The sequence below is a fragment of the Pristiophorus japonicus genome, chromosome 3 (genome assembly GCF_044704955.1).
Source record: "Pristiophorus japonicus isolate sPriJap1 chromosome 3, sPriJap1.hap1, whole genome shotgun sequence".
Taxonomy (NCBI): Eukaryota; Metazoa; Chordata; class Chondrichthyes; family Pristiophoridae; genus Pristiophorus; species Pristiophorus japonicus.
The window spans coordinates 24,105,125-24,121,494 of NC_091979.1; the positions used below are offsets into that span (position 1 = coordinate 24,105,125).

The window sequence follows — 16,370 nt, forward strand, 5'->3', positions numbered from 1 at the left end:
TCCCATGAATGAATAAAAGAAATTTGCAGTATTCCTACTGTGCTAGTGAAAAGAAAAGACTTGGATTTATATTGCGCCTTTCACGACTACCGGACATCTCCCGAAACAAGCACTCTACTCCGAGCTCCGTCACGGCAAGCGAGTCTCAGGAGGGCAGAGAAAACGCTTCAAGGGTGCCCTCAAAGCCTCCTTGAAAAAATGTAACATCCCCACTGACTCTTGGGAATCCCTGGCCCAAGACCGCTCAAGGTGGAGGAGAAGCATTCGCGAAGGCGACGGACACTTCGAGTTTCATTGTCGGGAGCATGCGGGAGTCAAGTACAAACAGCGGAAGGAGCATACGACAAACCAAGTACCCCCACCCACCCGTCCCTCCAACCACCGTCTGCCCCACCTGTGACAGAGTCTGCAGCTCCCGCATAGGACTCATTGGTCACCTTAGAACTCATATTAGCATGGAAGCAAGTCATCCTCGACTTCGGGGGGGACTGCCTTCTAAGAAGAAGAAGCAGTATTTTATCTACAGAGGCTTCTAGGAGGAGACTGGAAATATTTGGCAATTTAAGATCTGCATTTGCAATAGGTAGCATTTTTCAATGCCTGCATGTTACATTTAAGGAAATGTTGATGGAAACTTCTTGTGTTGCCCCGCACATTTGCAGATTATTTACCGTATTCTGCAGTGACTGAATAATGTTTCTTTAGATATACATCTATAACAATACTGCGATTCACCTGGATCCTTGACTCCTACTGTGTCTACTTGCATTGCTAGATTGATTCCTGGGATGAGAGGGTTGTCGTATGAGGAGAAATTGAGTAGATTGCGTCAATACTCTCTGGAGTTTAGAAGAATCAGAGGCGATCTCATTGAAACATATCATATTCTGAGGGGAATTGACAGTGTAGAGGCTGAGAGGTTGTTTACCCTGGCTGGAGAGTCTTGAACTAGGGGGTGTGGTCTCAGGCTAAGGAGTCAGCCATTTAAAACTGAGATGAGGAGGAATTTCTTCACTCATTGGGTTGTGAATCTTTGGGATTCTCTGCCCCAGAGGGTTGTGGATGCTGAATCGTTGAGTATATTCAAGGCTGAGATAGATAGATTTTTGGACGCTCAGGGAATCAAGGGATATGGGAATCGGGCGGGAAAGTGGAGTTGAGGTCGAAGATTAGCCATGATCTTGCAGAGCAAGCTTGAGTGGCCGTATGGCCTACTCCTAATACTTATATTTTTAAGTGTGTTCCTATAACAGTATATGTACCAATCGTACCTTTTGAACATAATTTTTTCAAAGTAACTTTTATGTACTGTGCAATTGCTTAACATACTTAACACATGTTAAAGCGTTTTCCTTAAATGTTTTTCAGCACCCCTGGGAAGTTATCGGAAATGTCCATGGTCCTGTTTGCTTCTGTTGTGCGTGTCAAAGATGGCCTTCCACTTTCTGCTTCCACGGATTACGAACTGAACAAAGGGGTACAGGAGAGCAAGAAGCATCTTAAAGTGCTGTCAAAAAAGCTAGGCCATCTGCCTGATCGATGCACTCTGAAAGATGTACAGTACAATATACAGTAAGTCATTGATGCCCCCGTCCCCTGTTTTTGCTTAAGAAGCAACAAAGTGATTATCTGCACAGACCTTTTTGTGTAGAAGGAAAGGAAGTACTTGTATTTTTAAAGTGTGTCTTATGTCCCAAAGCACTTCACAACCAACAAAATACTTTTAAAATGAATTCACTGTTGTTAAGTAGACAAATGTTAAATCAGCTTTTGGTAGTTACAAAGTATTTACAGAACAGAAACAGAACATTTGGCCCAATAGGTCCATGCTGGTATTTACGCTCCACATGAGCCTCTTCCCAACTTCTTCATCCAACCCCATCAACATAACCTTTTGTTCCTTTCTGCCTCATCTAACCTCCCCTTAAGAACATAAGAAATAGGAACAAGAGTAGGCCATACAGCCCCTCGAGCCTGCTCCGCTATTCAGTAAGATCATGGCTGATCTGATCATGGACTCAGCTCCACTTCCCCGCCCGCTCCCCATAACCATTTATCGTTTAAGAAGATGTCTCTTTCAGTCTTAAATTTATTCAATGTCCCAGCTTCCACAGCTCTGAGGCAGCGAATTCCACAGATTTACAACCCTCTGAGAGAAGAAATTTCTCCTCATCTCTGTTTTAATGTAATGCAACTATGCTATTCGCCTCAACCGCTCCTTGCAGCAGTGAATTCCACATTCTAATCACTCTCTGGGTAAAGACGTTTCTTCTGAATCCCCTATTGGATTATTGACCAGGACACTGGGAGAAATCCCCGCTCTTCTTCATACAGCACTGTGTGGATCCTTTACGTCCACCTGAACAAACAGATTGATTTAACATCTTATCCTAAAGACAGCACCTCTCACAATACAGCGCTCCCTCTCTACTGCACTGAGGTGTCAGCCGAGATGAAGTGACACAAGGAAAAAAAAATTACTCAATGAATGGTTAGGATTTGGAATGCACTGCTTGAAAGGGTGGTGGTAAGCAGATTTAGTAGTAGCTTTCAAAAGGGAATTTGGAGAAAAAAATTGCTGGGAAATGGGGAAAGAGTGGGGTGAGTGAGACTAACTGGATTGATCTTCAAAAGAGCGGATGCAGACTCGATGGGCCGAATGGCCTCCTTCTGTGCTGTACTATTCTATAATTCTGTGCCCAAGTCCTGGAGTGAGGCTTGAACCTACAATTTTCTGAGAGCTTAACACTTGAGGGAGAAATTGTTGTTTGAGGGGTTTGACTGTAAATGGTGAGAATGGACACCATGTGGCTTGGCGGAGTGGGCAGCAAACAAAACACAAGTAGAAAGTGTGAGGAGCAGAAATTAGTGACGCAAGTATATACATTCTGCAGCTTTTGATCATGGGCACGCAAATCCAAGTGTTTTTCATTAAAAGTCATATCGGTGGAACGATTCTTATTTCCCCCCCCATCACACACACACAGCTGTAATGTCCATTAAATCTATTTTGCTCCATGCAAAAAAACTAATTCTGGGTACAGCAGGTTTTTGCAGAGTAAGGCACAGTTGAGAAATGTTACAGGTTGTTAACAAATGGAACAAAGCTGTGTAAACTTAAATGCAGATGAATGTCTTCCGCAGAGCACTTTGTTCAAACTTGTATACAGGTCAATGTCAGCCAAAGGGTCAGCTGTGTTTTTGTAGTGCATAGATTAGTCACTGCCTTGTGCATATTCTATAAAATAAAGAATAGTTGGTGGAGAATTGGAGATGTGTATTCGGCCCCTTGTTGGCTTGGGGCTTGTGTTACAATTAAGATGTTAAAAGCTGCTTTTGTTTGCTATAGTGGTTGAAACTGCCTTAAAATGAAATAAATACAACAAAGCCAGCTTTGCCTATTGTTTTGGAGATCTGTGACTCCTAAATCCATGTTTGCCTGTTTCATTAATCATCTTAAATGTCATCGTGTTTCTGTAGTTCCCACCACAATCTGAGGTCAGCCCCATTACATTTTGATGTGCAGTGTAGCCTAGCAAAGAGGTCAGTCAGGGAAGTGAGGGGAGGTGATGACTGACATCTCTTTAATCCATAATTAATGGACTTGTTGAAAGCATAAAACTGGAGAGACATTCCTCCAAGAAAAACATGTATGACCTGGACATCTGTTTTTATTTTTAAATGTGATTTCTATAGGCCTGTGCTGATATATTAAAGTTGTTCCTACCCTTCTCCAGTGCAAATGTTGTAAGTGTTATTCAAACAAATACAAAGCAGTAATGTTGAAATTCCAACATGAACTTTTCATGCATTGCCACAAAATTTACATTTCACAAGCTTGCAATTGTTTCTCAATAGGATCCAGGGTTTTCGCCTCCATGTTTCTCCTAGGCGTCTACTCCATTGACTGTCTGCGTAAAGAAAATTCTCCTGACATCAGCCCATAATTTTCCTTTTGCTAGTTTGAATCCATGACCGCTTGTCCTAAACTTGTAATGTAATATTTCAGATTTACCTTTTCCATTCCCTTAACTGTCTTGTACAGTACACCTATTGAAGATCTCTTCTTGAATGCCTACATTCCAGGTTGAAAAGCAATCGTTTCTTCAGCCTTTCCTCAACTCAGACTTTTGACACTAGGGATCAGCTTTGTAGCTCTTCACTGCACTGCGCTGCAGTTCAGCATTCTGTTGACTTTGTTAAGTGCTGCTCTGCATTGATTGGATAGGTTGCGTACTGAGTCTACTTCGACTCCTTGATACCTTTCAGATTCAGTCTTGTATTTCAACACCATTCATGGAATGCATGTGTCGCTTATTTTTTTTTCTTTCAACCAACATCACTGGAAAAACATTATCTGGTCACATTGCTGATTGTGGGAGCTTGCTGTGCACAAATTGGCTGCAATGTTCCGTACATTACAACAGCGACTACACTTCAAATGTATTTCATTGGCTGTAAAGCGCTTTCTTTCCTACTTTCCTTTTTTATTTTCGGCCGTTCGTTCTTTTGGTCTTGCAAAGCATTTTGAGACGTCCGGTGGTCGTGAAAGGCGCTATATAAATGCAAATCTTTCTTTCAAGTCTTTCTTTCTGAGGTAGAGCAGGAAGGGCTCAGGGTCAGTCCCCCGTCTGAGTTAACTAATATCACTGGAGAAACTGCAGGGGTACTACAAGTAGCCTCAACACCTGGGGGGTACGTACACAAATCTTTGAAGGTGGCCGGGCAAGCTGAGAAGGCTGTGTTGTTTTTTTAAAAGCAGTATATGGGATCCTTGGCTTTATTAATAGAGGCATAAAGTACAAAAGTAAGGACGTTATATGAAACCTTTATAAAACACTGGTTAGGCCTCAGCTGGAGTATTGTGTTCAATTCTGGGCACACCACTTTAGGAAGGATGGCAAGACCTGAGAGAGGGTGCAGAGGAGGTTTACTGGAATGGTACCAGGGTTGAGTATGTGGAGAGACTGGAGAAGCTGGGGTTGTTCTCATAGCAGAGAAGGTTATAAAGAGATTTGATAGAGGTGTTCAAAATCATGAACAGTTTTAATAAGAATAAACTATTTCCAGTTGCAGAAGGGTCAGTGACCAGAGGACACAGATTTAAGGCAATTGGCAAAAGATTCTGAGGTGACATGAGGGAACATTTTTTTACGCAGCGAGTTGTTGTGCTTTGGAACGCGCTGCCTGCAGGAAGCAGATTCACTAGTAACTTTCAGAAGGGAATTGGGACAAATGCTTGAGAAAAAATTTACTGGATTATGGGGAAAGAGCAGGCGAGTGGGACTAATTGGAGAGCTCTTTCAAACAGCTGGCATGGGCATGATGGGCCGAATGGCAGCCTCCTGTGCTGTATCATTCTATGGTTCTTTAAAATACATAATGCTAGATTGTAATTTTCTGGTTAATCTGAAGGGTTAAAAGGAGATTTGATTTAGCTTTAATCATATGTCACACATTATCCCCTCTTTTCCCTTCCCGTGTGAATTTTTGTACTCCTCAAGGTGGGAGATGTCACTGCTAGGAAATTGAACACTTATCAATTGGTCATCCATTAAATACAGCCACATACAGAACAAATGACCCCCTACTTCCCTGCATCAATATGCCTTGAGTGGAACCTGAGAGTCACTTGCTACTGAACCATTCTAATGGCATCTCAGAGTGAGATTGCCATGTTACAGGCAGTTTTTCCTGCTGTGAGCCCATGCTGACTTAGAACTGGTTGACATTCCCTTTCACTAGCAATGAATCTTTTATTCCGTCAGAGTAGCTGTATTTGAACCCAGGCTCGAGAAGAGAAAAGGCAGTCTTTTACTGCACCGTGCCACCCAGTCCCCTACTTTTCCTATTCCCTGTGTAATTTTCCCCTCTCTTGTTTGACACTGGAATGTATTGTGAAACGGACAGATACTTTATAATCTGCCTCCTTCAATGGACCATGGAGCTTTTGGAATAGTTTTAAAATCTGTAGCAGACCCAGTGACGTGAAAAATAGTTCAAGCTGCCTTTTCTTTGTGGGATAGTATGTATTGTTCAGCAATCTATTAACATTCGGAGCATTAGATTCTGTACCTAGCCTTCAAGCTTGAATTGCTGCTACTCTACTTAAAATGTAGCCTATTAAAGAAATACAGAAGTACGAAAGTCTGAGTGAAGATGCAGCTAATGTGATTAACAATGAGGTTGGTAGTGTTGGGGGAGAGGGGCAAAAGGCCTAACATTGCAGGTACAAGAAATGCAACATTGACCAGTTGTGTGTGTAAAAGTACAACATTATCCTGTTATACAGGGAGGTGAGGGGTTATCACAATGATTGTGGTAACTCTCTGGTTCTGTGCAATTTTAGGATGCATGTATACTCCCAAGTTTAGTGTTGACGCAAAGTGATTTTGGTTCAATACCAGCAATGCATTTCAGCAATACAGTTATGTAGTATAATTCGGTCCCAAAGTATGTTCAGAGCAAAGTGGAGTGAGACTTCCATGAATTTTGCTCCCATGGAATCCAGGGCAATGTGGCAAGTTGGATCCAAAATTGGCTCAGAGGCAGGAAGCAAAGGGTAATGGTTGATGGGTGGTTTTGCAACTGGAAGGATGTTTCCTTGGGTTCCGCAGGGCTCAGTACTGGATCCCTTGCTTTTGTAATATGCATCAATGATCTAGACTTGAATATAGGGGGTATGATTAAGAAGTTTGCAGTTGATACTAAAATCGGCTGTGTAGTCGATAATGAAGAAGAAAGAAAGCTGTAGACTGCAGTAAGATATCAATCAACTGGTCAGGTGGGCAGAACAGTGGCAAATGGAATTTAATCCAGAGAAGTGTGAGGTAATGCATTTTGGGAGGGCTAACAAGGAAAGGGAATACACATTAAATGGTAGGTGACTGAGAAGTGTAGAGGAACAAAGGGACCTGGGAGTGCTTGTCCACAGATCCCTGAAAGTAGCAGGCCAGGTAGATAAGGTGGTTAAGAAGGCATACGGAATGCTTGCCTTTATTAGTCGAGGCATAGAATACACGAGCAGGGAGATTATGCTTGAACTGTATAAAACATTGGTTAGGCCACAGTTGGACAATGTAGTTCTGGTCACCGCATTACAGGAAGGACGTGATTGCACAGGAGGGGGTACAGAGGAGATTTACAAGGATATTGCCAGGAGTGGAGAATCTAAGCCATGAGGACAGTTAGATAGGCTGGATTTGTTTTCATTGGATCAAAGGAGGCTGAGGGGAGACCTCATGACATGTATAAAATGATGAGGGGCCTAGATATAGGATAGAAAGAGCCTATTTCCCTCAGCAGAGGGGTCAACAACCAGGGGGCATAAATTTAAAGTAATTGGTAGAAGGTTTAGAGGGGATTTGAGGGGAAATTTCTTCACGCAGAGGGTGTGGAGGTCTGGAATTCACTGCCTGAAAGGGTGGTAGAGGCAGAAACGTCACCACATTTAAAAAGTACTTGGATTTGCACCTGAAGTGCCGTAACCTGCAGGGTTATGGACCTAGAGCTGGAAAGTGGGATTAGGCTGGATAGCCTCTTATTGGCCGGCATGGACACGATGGGCCGAAATGGTCTCCTTCCATGCTGTAAACTTCTATGATTTATTCCTGTGGCAGGGCAAGCAATTCCAGCTGTTTTTACACTATAATTGCAGTGTGAAGCAGTTTTGATTCAAATCAATACTACAGCCATAATGTAAATGCATCCTAAGATGACGCTAGAATGCAGGTAAGGAATGTACTTTTAAAGTTTTTAAAACCATCTTTGTTATTACGTTAACATAGGCATACAATTTTCAAGTCCCACTCCAGAGACTTGAGCACAAAAATCTAAACTGACACTCCAGTGCAGTACTGAGGGAGTGCTGCATTATCAGAGGTGCCATCTTTCAAATGACAGGCCCATCTGCTCTCTCAAGTGCATGTAAAAGATCTCATGGCAATGTTTCAAAGAAGAGCAGGGGAGTTATCCCGAGTGTCCTGGCCAATATTTATCCTTCAGTCAACATCGCTAAAACAGATTATGGGGTCATTATCACATTGCTGTTTGTGGGGGCTTGCTGTGTGCAAAGGGCTGCTGTGTTTCCTACATTACAACAGTGACCACACATATAAAAAAAACTTCATTGGCTGTAAAGCGCTTTGGGATGTCCGGTGGTCGTGAAAGGCGCTATATAAATGCACCTTTCTTTTTAAGGCTATTTTGATCAACCAAAGAAGCTTTTAAGTTTATCAAACAGGAATTCAGGCTTGCAGGCAATATTGTACATTTGGGGTCACTAACGTAAGCTGAGGCGGCAGTCATTTACTGTAGAGCACAAGAAAATACAGCTGTCAATATTGGGTTTTAATTTTTTTTGAAATTATTTTAAAATTGAAATGTTGGGCAGCACCCTAGCGTAGCACGTTGGAGCACCAACCTATGGCTCTGTAGAGTATACGATTCATGTCCACAAACTTGTCTCTGCCTGTGCGGAAGTGATGAATTTGTGTTTCTTCACAAGTTGGGAGAGAATGTCAGTGGGTGAGTTTTCTCCAATCCACTTTTGTGCACCTTCCACTGGCTGATTCAGAGTGACTGAGGGCCTGTGAGCAGGTTGACTGCTTTCCTTAACTTTGCCTGATGTGAGGACACCAGGGTAAAGGAGAAAATAAATATCCCCCCTAACAAGGAAGGGGCTTGCAACCTCACTTTCACACTCCCATTTTAATGTGCTTTGTGAGGTCTGTTAGCAATAATGTGTTTTTATTGCTGCAGCAACACTCACTCACTGTTCCCCATTGTTGGCAATCAGCAACAATGCAATCTGTTCTCCTGTAAGTAAGAGCTTTTCAGCCAATTTTCCTTTTGGATTTCAACCCCAGACTACAGTAAGACCAGCCTCGTTTCTCCTATTACCACCTGAGGTTTCTTTACAGTCAATCATAAAGCTCAGGATTTGGTGGTGAAATACTTGGTAAGAATTGCTTTGGCAGTTCACATGATTTTCTAATATTGAGGTTTGACTCCACACAGCCGCCTTAGAGCAATGTTAGGTCGTAGAATCAAGTTAAATCCCAAATGATGGAAAAGCAATGAAATAAAAGACGCATTTATATAACGCCTTTCACGACCATCGGACCTCCCAAATCGCTTTACAGCCAATGAAGTATTTATTGAAGTGTAGTCACTTTTGTAATGTGGGAAACGCGGCAGCCAACTTGCGCACAGCAAACTCCCACAAACAGCAATGTGGTAATGACTACATAATCGGTTTGATTGAGGGATAAATATTGGCCAGGACACCGGGGATAATTCCCCTGCTCTTCTTTGAAATATGCCATGAGATCTTTTCCGTCCACCTGAGAGGGCAGACGGGGCCTCGGTTTAACATCTCATCCAAAAGACGGCACCTCCGGCAGTGCAGCACTCCCTCAGTACTGAACTGGAGTGTCGCCTAGATTTTTGTTCTCTGGACTTGAACCCACAACCTTTGGACTCCGAGGCGAGGGTGTTACCCACTGTGCCACCGCAGAGCAGTCACCTTCAGCAGCCAAACAGACTGCTGTTGACTGCTGGTCTGTGACACGGTAGCACTAGGACGCCAAATTTATGATCATCACAAAAAGAAATATGAAGGTGGTCAGAATTTTGTTTCTAAACCAAGAAGATAGTTAAGAGTGTAGAATTCTCTCTTGCAAACTGCTGAAGTAGAGACCTTAAATTCTTTGAAATGTGCGAAGAAAATAATTTCCTGACTTGGAGATATATCGCTGTTCCTTCTTCGTTGCAGGGTCAAAATCCTGGAACTCCCTCCCTAACAGCACTTTGGGAGTACTTTCATCATACGCACTGCAGTGGTTCACCACCACCTTCTCAAGAGCAATTAGGGAGGGGCATTGCCAGTGACACCCACATCCCGTGAATGAATAAAAAGAAAGCAGCGTGGGGTTAGATTAAATTGCTCGTGAAGAAAAGTATTGGTGCAGATTTTCTGTTTGTGTTCTGTAGCACAATCTATGCTGAATCAATGAGTTGTGGTTAAATTCATATATTCAGTCAAATTTGGAGCATGACTGAAACATGGTTTTCAAGTTTTCTTTCTGTTTCAAAACATAAGAATTAAGAGCAGGAGTAGGCTGTTCAATGAGACCATGGCTGATCTTCTGCCTCAACTCCACTTTCTTGCACTATTCCCATATCCCTTGATACCCTTAATATCCAAAGATCTATTGATCTCTATCTTCAATATACTCAAAGACTGAGCCTCCACAGCCCTCTGGGGTAGAGAATTCCAAAGATTCACCACCCTCTGAGTGAATAGGTTTCTCCTCATCTCAGTCCTAAATGACCAACCCCTTATTCTGAGATTGTGACCCCTGGTTCTAGACTCTTCAGCCAGAGGAAACATCCTCCCTGCATCTTCCCTGTCATGCCCTGTAAGAAGTTTGTATGTTTCAATGAGATCACCTCTCATTCATCTAAACTCTAGAAGAGACTTTAAAGAATCAAGTTCATTTGCAAAATATATAATGGAGTTATTTTTGTTATGTACATTTTGCTAGATTATTCATGAACCATTTCTTTACAGTAATTGCATTTCATTATTTTCTGTATCATAGATCGAATTAACTTGTTCTTCCTCTCCTTAGCTTTATAAGTTCATTAGGAGTGGGGTATATGATGATCTGCTCTGAAAACTACCCAAATGTTCTCGCTTTCTGTTTCTTGGATGAACTGCAACGAGAATTCATTACTTTATATGATACGCTGAGGATAAACACTGCAGTCAGACCATACTCCTTCATAGAATTTGGTGAGCTTCCAGCCAGGCTTCTTTTCCGTAAATTGATTGTATATGATGGAAGTAATAATTTGTCTTATAAAATGCTAATTTGTGGAGTGGAAAGACTTTCAAAGTGTTAATTACATATGACTGAGAGAGAGGCAATACACTTTGATAAATATGTAAATCTAATTAATTTTATTACATGGAATATAATTTTTCATTTTGGTACTGTAAAGTCGAGTGCATAAGTCACATCTTGCATAGTAATTTGGACACGATTGCGACGAGGAACTTGCCACCTGGCAGATAATAGAGGTTATGAGCTTCCAGTGGTAAGTTATTTAAGTTCTGATCGTATTTGGCTGAACCAACAAAGAATATTGATTAACTGCCACTTCTCTTCTCGGAATGCCCACCTTAAAGAAGTTCTGCTCTTCCCTGAGATGGGATTTCCGTTTGTCTCTTTTCTCATTTTTGCCCATCATCCTGTTTGTCTCATGGGGCTAGAATTTCCCCAAAGCCCGCCAGCTCCCAATTGCCACCCAAAAAACCGCTACGGTTGGGAAGATTATCTCCGGCGAAAACTTCTCGAAAACAATTTTTTTAAATCCACCCAACGAAAAATATGGGCCTTGCACCCCCAATCTGGCCGCAAAAGTGCAATTTTGGGTAGATTGGGTGGTGCCTAAAGAAAATGGGCGATAAATTTAAAAATCTATAAAAATTTACCCTGAGGGTGCGGGTTGGGCCTAACATGAGAAAAAGAATAAAAATAATTTTTCAAAAAACATAGGAAAAAAATCACGGGGGAAAAAAAACGCGGGAAAAAAAAACACAGGGAAAAAAAGCGTGAAAAAAATGCGGGGAAAAAAAACGCGGTAAAATATCACGTGACAAAAACACGAAGGGGGAAAAAGCGGGAAAAATATTTGGGAACATTCCCAACACACTTTTAAATTAAATCACAACAACAGATTTTGAAAATAAATGGTAAAGAACCAATCACTTATCATTTTCTTGCAGACTTACTTACCTACCGCCCAGCTCCGCTGATCCTCGTGAGGGGTTTTAAAAATGTTCTTTTATACTTACCTACGGGTCCCTGCTCAGCCAAAAATCGCACCGGGGCGATCTGAGGACGGTACACGCTGGCGGTCTGCTCCCCAGCGGTACCTTGAAACCACCGGCGTGCCTCAGCTGGGGAATTTTTCGCCGACCCGGTTCTTGCCCAAAACGGCCAATACCGCCAAGAAAGCGGGCGGTGAAACAGTGCAAATTCTAGCCCGTAATCTATCCTGCCTTCCACCCTATCACAGACCTTCCCTTTTGTTCTTTCCTCCCCACCCACCTTACACCGCCCCCTGCACTGCTTTAAGAACCTTGTTACATCTCGACCTTTCCCAGTTCTGACGAAAGTTCACAGACCTGAAACGTTAACTCTCTTTCTCTCCCCAGATGCTGCTTGACCGGCTGAGATTTCCATCATTTTCTGTTTGTATATTGATTGTTTTGTTTGAAAGGAAAGGAAAGTCTCAAGGGGAAATATTTTTTGTTTCAAAGTAGTTCACCTTTATTGTGTTCCTAACACAGGTGAGGCTGCACACAGGGAGGTTAAGGTAACAGTGACCTCAGTCTTTACTAAGACACTCCAGAGTGAGCAACAGGCCTTGGGGGCCGGCTTATATACAGTGCTCCCAAAGGATGCTGGGATCCCTTGGAACTTCAGGGGATGAGCTCCCTGGTGGCGGAACATGGGAGTGTATGCTTTACAGATACACAACATCACTTTCCCACCCCCCCCCCTCCCCCCAGCCAAAGTCAAAGTGAAAACTATTTACAAGGTGAGGCGGTCAGAAGCCTTTCTTTCCCTGGTGGACCGCCTTGGTACAAATGTCTGTTCTGGTGTGTTGGCTGTGCCCTCGCTCGGCTGGCGTGTTGTTGACCCTGCCGGGCTGCTAGGTGAGCCTGGCCTTGCTGGGCTGTTGGGCGTGATGGGTTTGATTTCCTGGTCCGGCGTGGTGTCGTTGATCCTTTGGGTGTGTGTTGTGGGCTCGAAAAAGGTGGTGTCTGCTTTGGGTTGTTCAAGGAGTCTGTGAACTGCAGCCTCGTTTGGTCCAGGTGCTTTCTGCAAATTTGTCCATTGTCTAGTTTGACTACAAAATATCCCTATTCCCTCCTTTAGCTATCACTGTGCCCACGATCCACTTGGGACCATTTTCATAGTTTAGTACATACACAAGGTCATTCAGATCAATTTCCCATGACACAGTGGCGCGACCATCGTGTACATTTTGTTGCTGGCGCCTGCTCTCTACCTGATCATGCAGGTTGGGGTGAATCAGCGAGAGTCTGGTTTTAAGTGTCCTTTTCATGAGTAGCTCAGTCGGGGGCACCCCTGTGAGCAAGTGGGGTCTCGTGCGGTAGCTAAGCAGTACTCGGGACAGGCGGGTTTGGAGTGAGCCTTCTGTGACTTGTTTAAGACTCTGTTTGATGGTTTGTACTGCCCGCTCTGCCTGCCCATTGGATGCTGTTTAAACGGGGCCGAGGTGACATGTTTGATCTCATTGCGGGTCATGAATTCTTTAAATTCGGCACTGGTGAAACATGGTCCTTTGTCACTGACCAGTATATCAGGCAGGCCGTGGGTGGCAAACATGGCCCTCGGGCTTTCAATGGTGGCGGTGGCGGTGCTTCCCGACATTATTTCACATTCAATCCATTTTGAAAAAGCATCCACCACCACCAGGAACATTTTACCGAGAAACAGGCCCGCACAGTCGACATGGATCCTCGACCATGATCTGGAGGGCCAGGACCACAAACTTAGTGGTGCCTCTCTGGGCGCGTTGCTCAACTGAGCACAAATGCTGCATTGCCGTACACAGGACTCTTAAGTCAGAGTCGATACCGGGTCACCACACGTGGGATCTGGCTATCGCTTTCATCATTACTATACCCAGATCTGTGCTGTGGAGATCCGAGATGAACGTCTCCCTGCCCTTTTTTGGTAGCACTACGCGGTTACCCCACAACAGGCAGTCTGCCTGAATGGACAGCTCGTCCTATCGCCGCTGGAACGGCTTGATTGGCTCTTGCATTTCAACGGGGATGCTGGTCCAGCTCCCATACAGTACACAGTTTTTTACTAGGGACAGCAGAGGATCTTGGCTGGTCCAAGTCCTAATCTGGCGGGCCGTGACAGGTGATTTATAATTTTCAAACGCTTCCATGACCATCAACAAGTCTGCTGGTTGCGCCACCATCAACAAGTTTGCAGGCTGCGCCATTTCCATCCCTGTGGTGGGCAATGGTGGCCAACTGAGAGCATCCGCACAGTTCTCGGTGCCTGGCCTGTGGCGGATGGTATAGTTATACGCTGATAGCGTGAGTGCCCACCTTTGTATGCGGGCTGAGGCATTAGTATTTATCCCCTTGTTTTCAGCGAACAGGGAGTGAGGGGCTTGTGATCGGTTTCCAGCTCAAATTTGAGGCCAAACAGGTACTGATGCATTTTCTTTACCCCGAACACACATGCTAATGCCTCTTTCTCAATCATGCTGTAAGCCCTCTCGGCCTTAGACAAGCTCCTGGAAGCATAGGCAACAGGTTGCAACTTCTCCGCAACGTTAGCTTGTTGTAATACACACCCGACTCCGTACGACGATGCGTCACATGCTTGCACAAGTCTTTTTCACGGGTTATACAATACAAGCAGCTTGTTGGAGCATAAAATGTTTCTGGCTTTCTCAAAAGCAATTACTTGGATTTTTCCCCATACCCAGTTCTCACTTTTGCGCAATAACACATGTAGGGGCTCTAAAAGGGTGCTTAACCCCGGTAAGAAGTTACCAAAATAGTTGAGGAGTCCCAGGAACGACCGCACTCCGTGACGTTCTGTGGCCTGGGCGTGTTCCTGATCGCCTCTGTCTTGGCGTCTGTGGGCCGAATGCTGTCCGCTGCGATCATTCTCCCCAAAAACTCCACTTCTGTTGCCATGAAGACGCATTTCGACCTCTTCAGCCGCAGCCCTACGCGATCCAGTCGCTGGAGGACCTCCTCCAGGTTTTGTAGGTGCTCAACGGTGTCCCGAGCCATGACCAATATGTTGCCCTGAAAGACCACCGTGTATCGTACCGACTTGAGTAGGCTCTTCATGTTTCTCTGGAAGATCACTGCAGCCGACCGAATTCCAAACGGGCATCTGTTGTAGATGAACAGTCACTTGTGCGTGTTGATGCAGGTGAGGCCCTTCGAAGACTCCTCCAGCTCCTGCGTCACGTAGGCTGAAGTCAGGTCGAGCTTGGTGAACGTCTTGCCTCCTGCCAGCGTCGCAAATATGTCGTCTGCCTTAGGTAACGGGTATTGGTCCTGTAGCGAGAAATGATTAATAGTTACTTTATAATCTCCACAAATCCTGACCGTGCCATCACTTTTGAGTACTGGAGCAATTGGGCTGACCCACTCGCTGAATTCCACCGTGGAGATGATGCCCTCGCGTTGCAGCCTGTCCAGCTCGCTTTCCACTCTCTCGCTCATCATGTGAGGTACTGCTTGCGCATTGTGGTGAATGGGTTGTGCCTCTGGGACCAAGTGGATCCGCACCTTTGCCCCGGAAAATTTCCAATGCCTGGCTCAAAAAGCGAAAGAAATTTGTTAAGAACCTGGGTACATGAGGCCTCATCGACATGTGATAGCGCTCGGATGTCATCCCAGGTCCAGCTGATTTTGCCCAGCCAGCTCCTTCCAAGCAGTGCGGGGCCATCGCCCGGGACAATCCAGAGTGGCAGTTCGTGCACAGTGCCCTCGTAGGTGACCTTGACCATGGCGCTGCCCAGGACAGTGATGAGCTCTTTGGTGTACGTTCTCAGTTTTGTGTGGATGGGGCTCAGGGCTGATCTGAATGCCTTGTTGCACCAGTTCCATGGCTACGGGTAAGCCATTCAATTTTACGTTTAGCATTATAGGTGGACATTTCATGGAAAATGTGTGCACCCCGTGTACTTCAGCATTTGCCTCTCTCTGAGGTTTGAAATTGCTTTGATCCACCATGGACCGATCTTCCTCTGCCATGTGGTGGTTAGCAGGTTTTGCAGAGCTTGCAGCTTGTTTGCAAGCTCGTTGGAGGTGCCACATTGTTCCACAGCTCTTGCAAACATACCCTTTGAAGCGGCATGAATAGGCTGAATGGAAGCCTCCACAACGCCAACAAGGTGTGAATTGCCTTGCATTCATCCTTTGTTGAGGACTCTGAGTCATCTGGGTCACCTGAGGTCTGCTGGCAGTTGTGGGTTCTGCCCTGTACATTTCGGCTCGTAAACACAGTTCCAGTTAATTTATGAACATTGCAAGCACTTGTGTGCTGAGAGATTTGTTTGGTGTTATCACTGGTGGACATAAACGCCTGTGTTATCGCAATGGCCTTACTGAGGGTCAGTGTCTCTACAGTCAAAAGTTTTCGTAGGATGGTCTCGAGGCCAGTGCCCAGTACAAAAAGGTTGCTCCAGGTAGCCATCAAACTCGCATTGTCCTGCAAGTTGCCTTAGCTCGGCGAATTAGCTTGCCTCCTCCTGACCTTCAGATCGCTGGCACGTGTAGAACC

The 16,370-nt window shown here is 44.5% G+C and overlaps 1 protein-coding gene across 4 annotated transcripts in view; it reads left to right on the top strand.

The window, feature by feature from the left end:
• Positions 1–16,370, top strand: part of sec22a (SEC22 homolog A, vesicle trafficking protein) — an 89,250-nt gene that overhangs the window by 18,366 nt on the left and 54,514 nt on the right. For all 4 annotated transcript variants that reach the window (XM_070875259.1, XM_070875260.1, XM_070875257.1 and 1 more), the window contains 2 exons: positions 1,369–1,572; positions 10,635–10,798. In XM_070875259.1, the coding sequence (XP_070731360.1) occupies positions 1,391–1,572; positions 10,635–10,798 (346 nt within the window). In that variant the 5' untranslated portion in view covers positions 1,369–1,390. The remainder of the gene's footprint in view (positions 1–1,368; positions 1,573–10,634; positions 10,799–16,370) is intronic.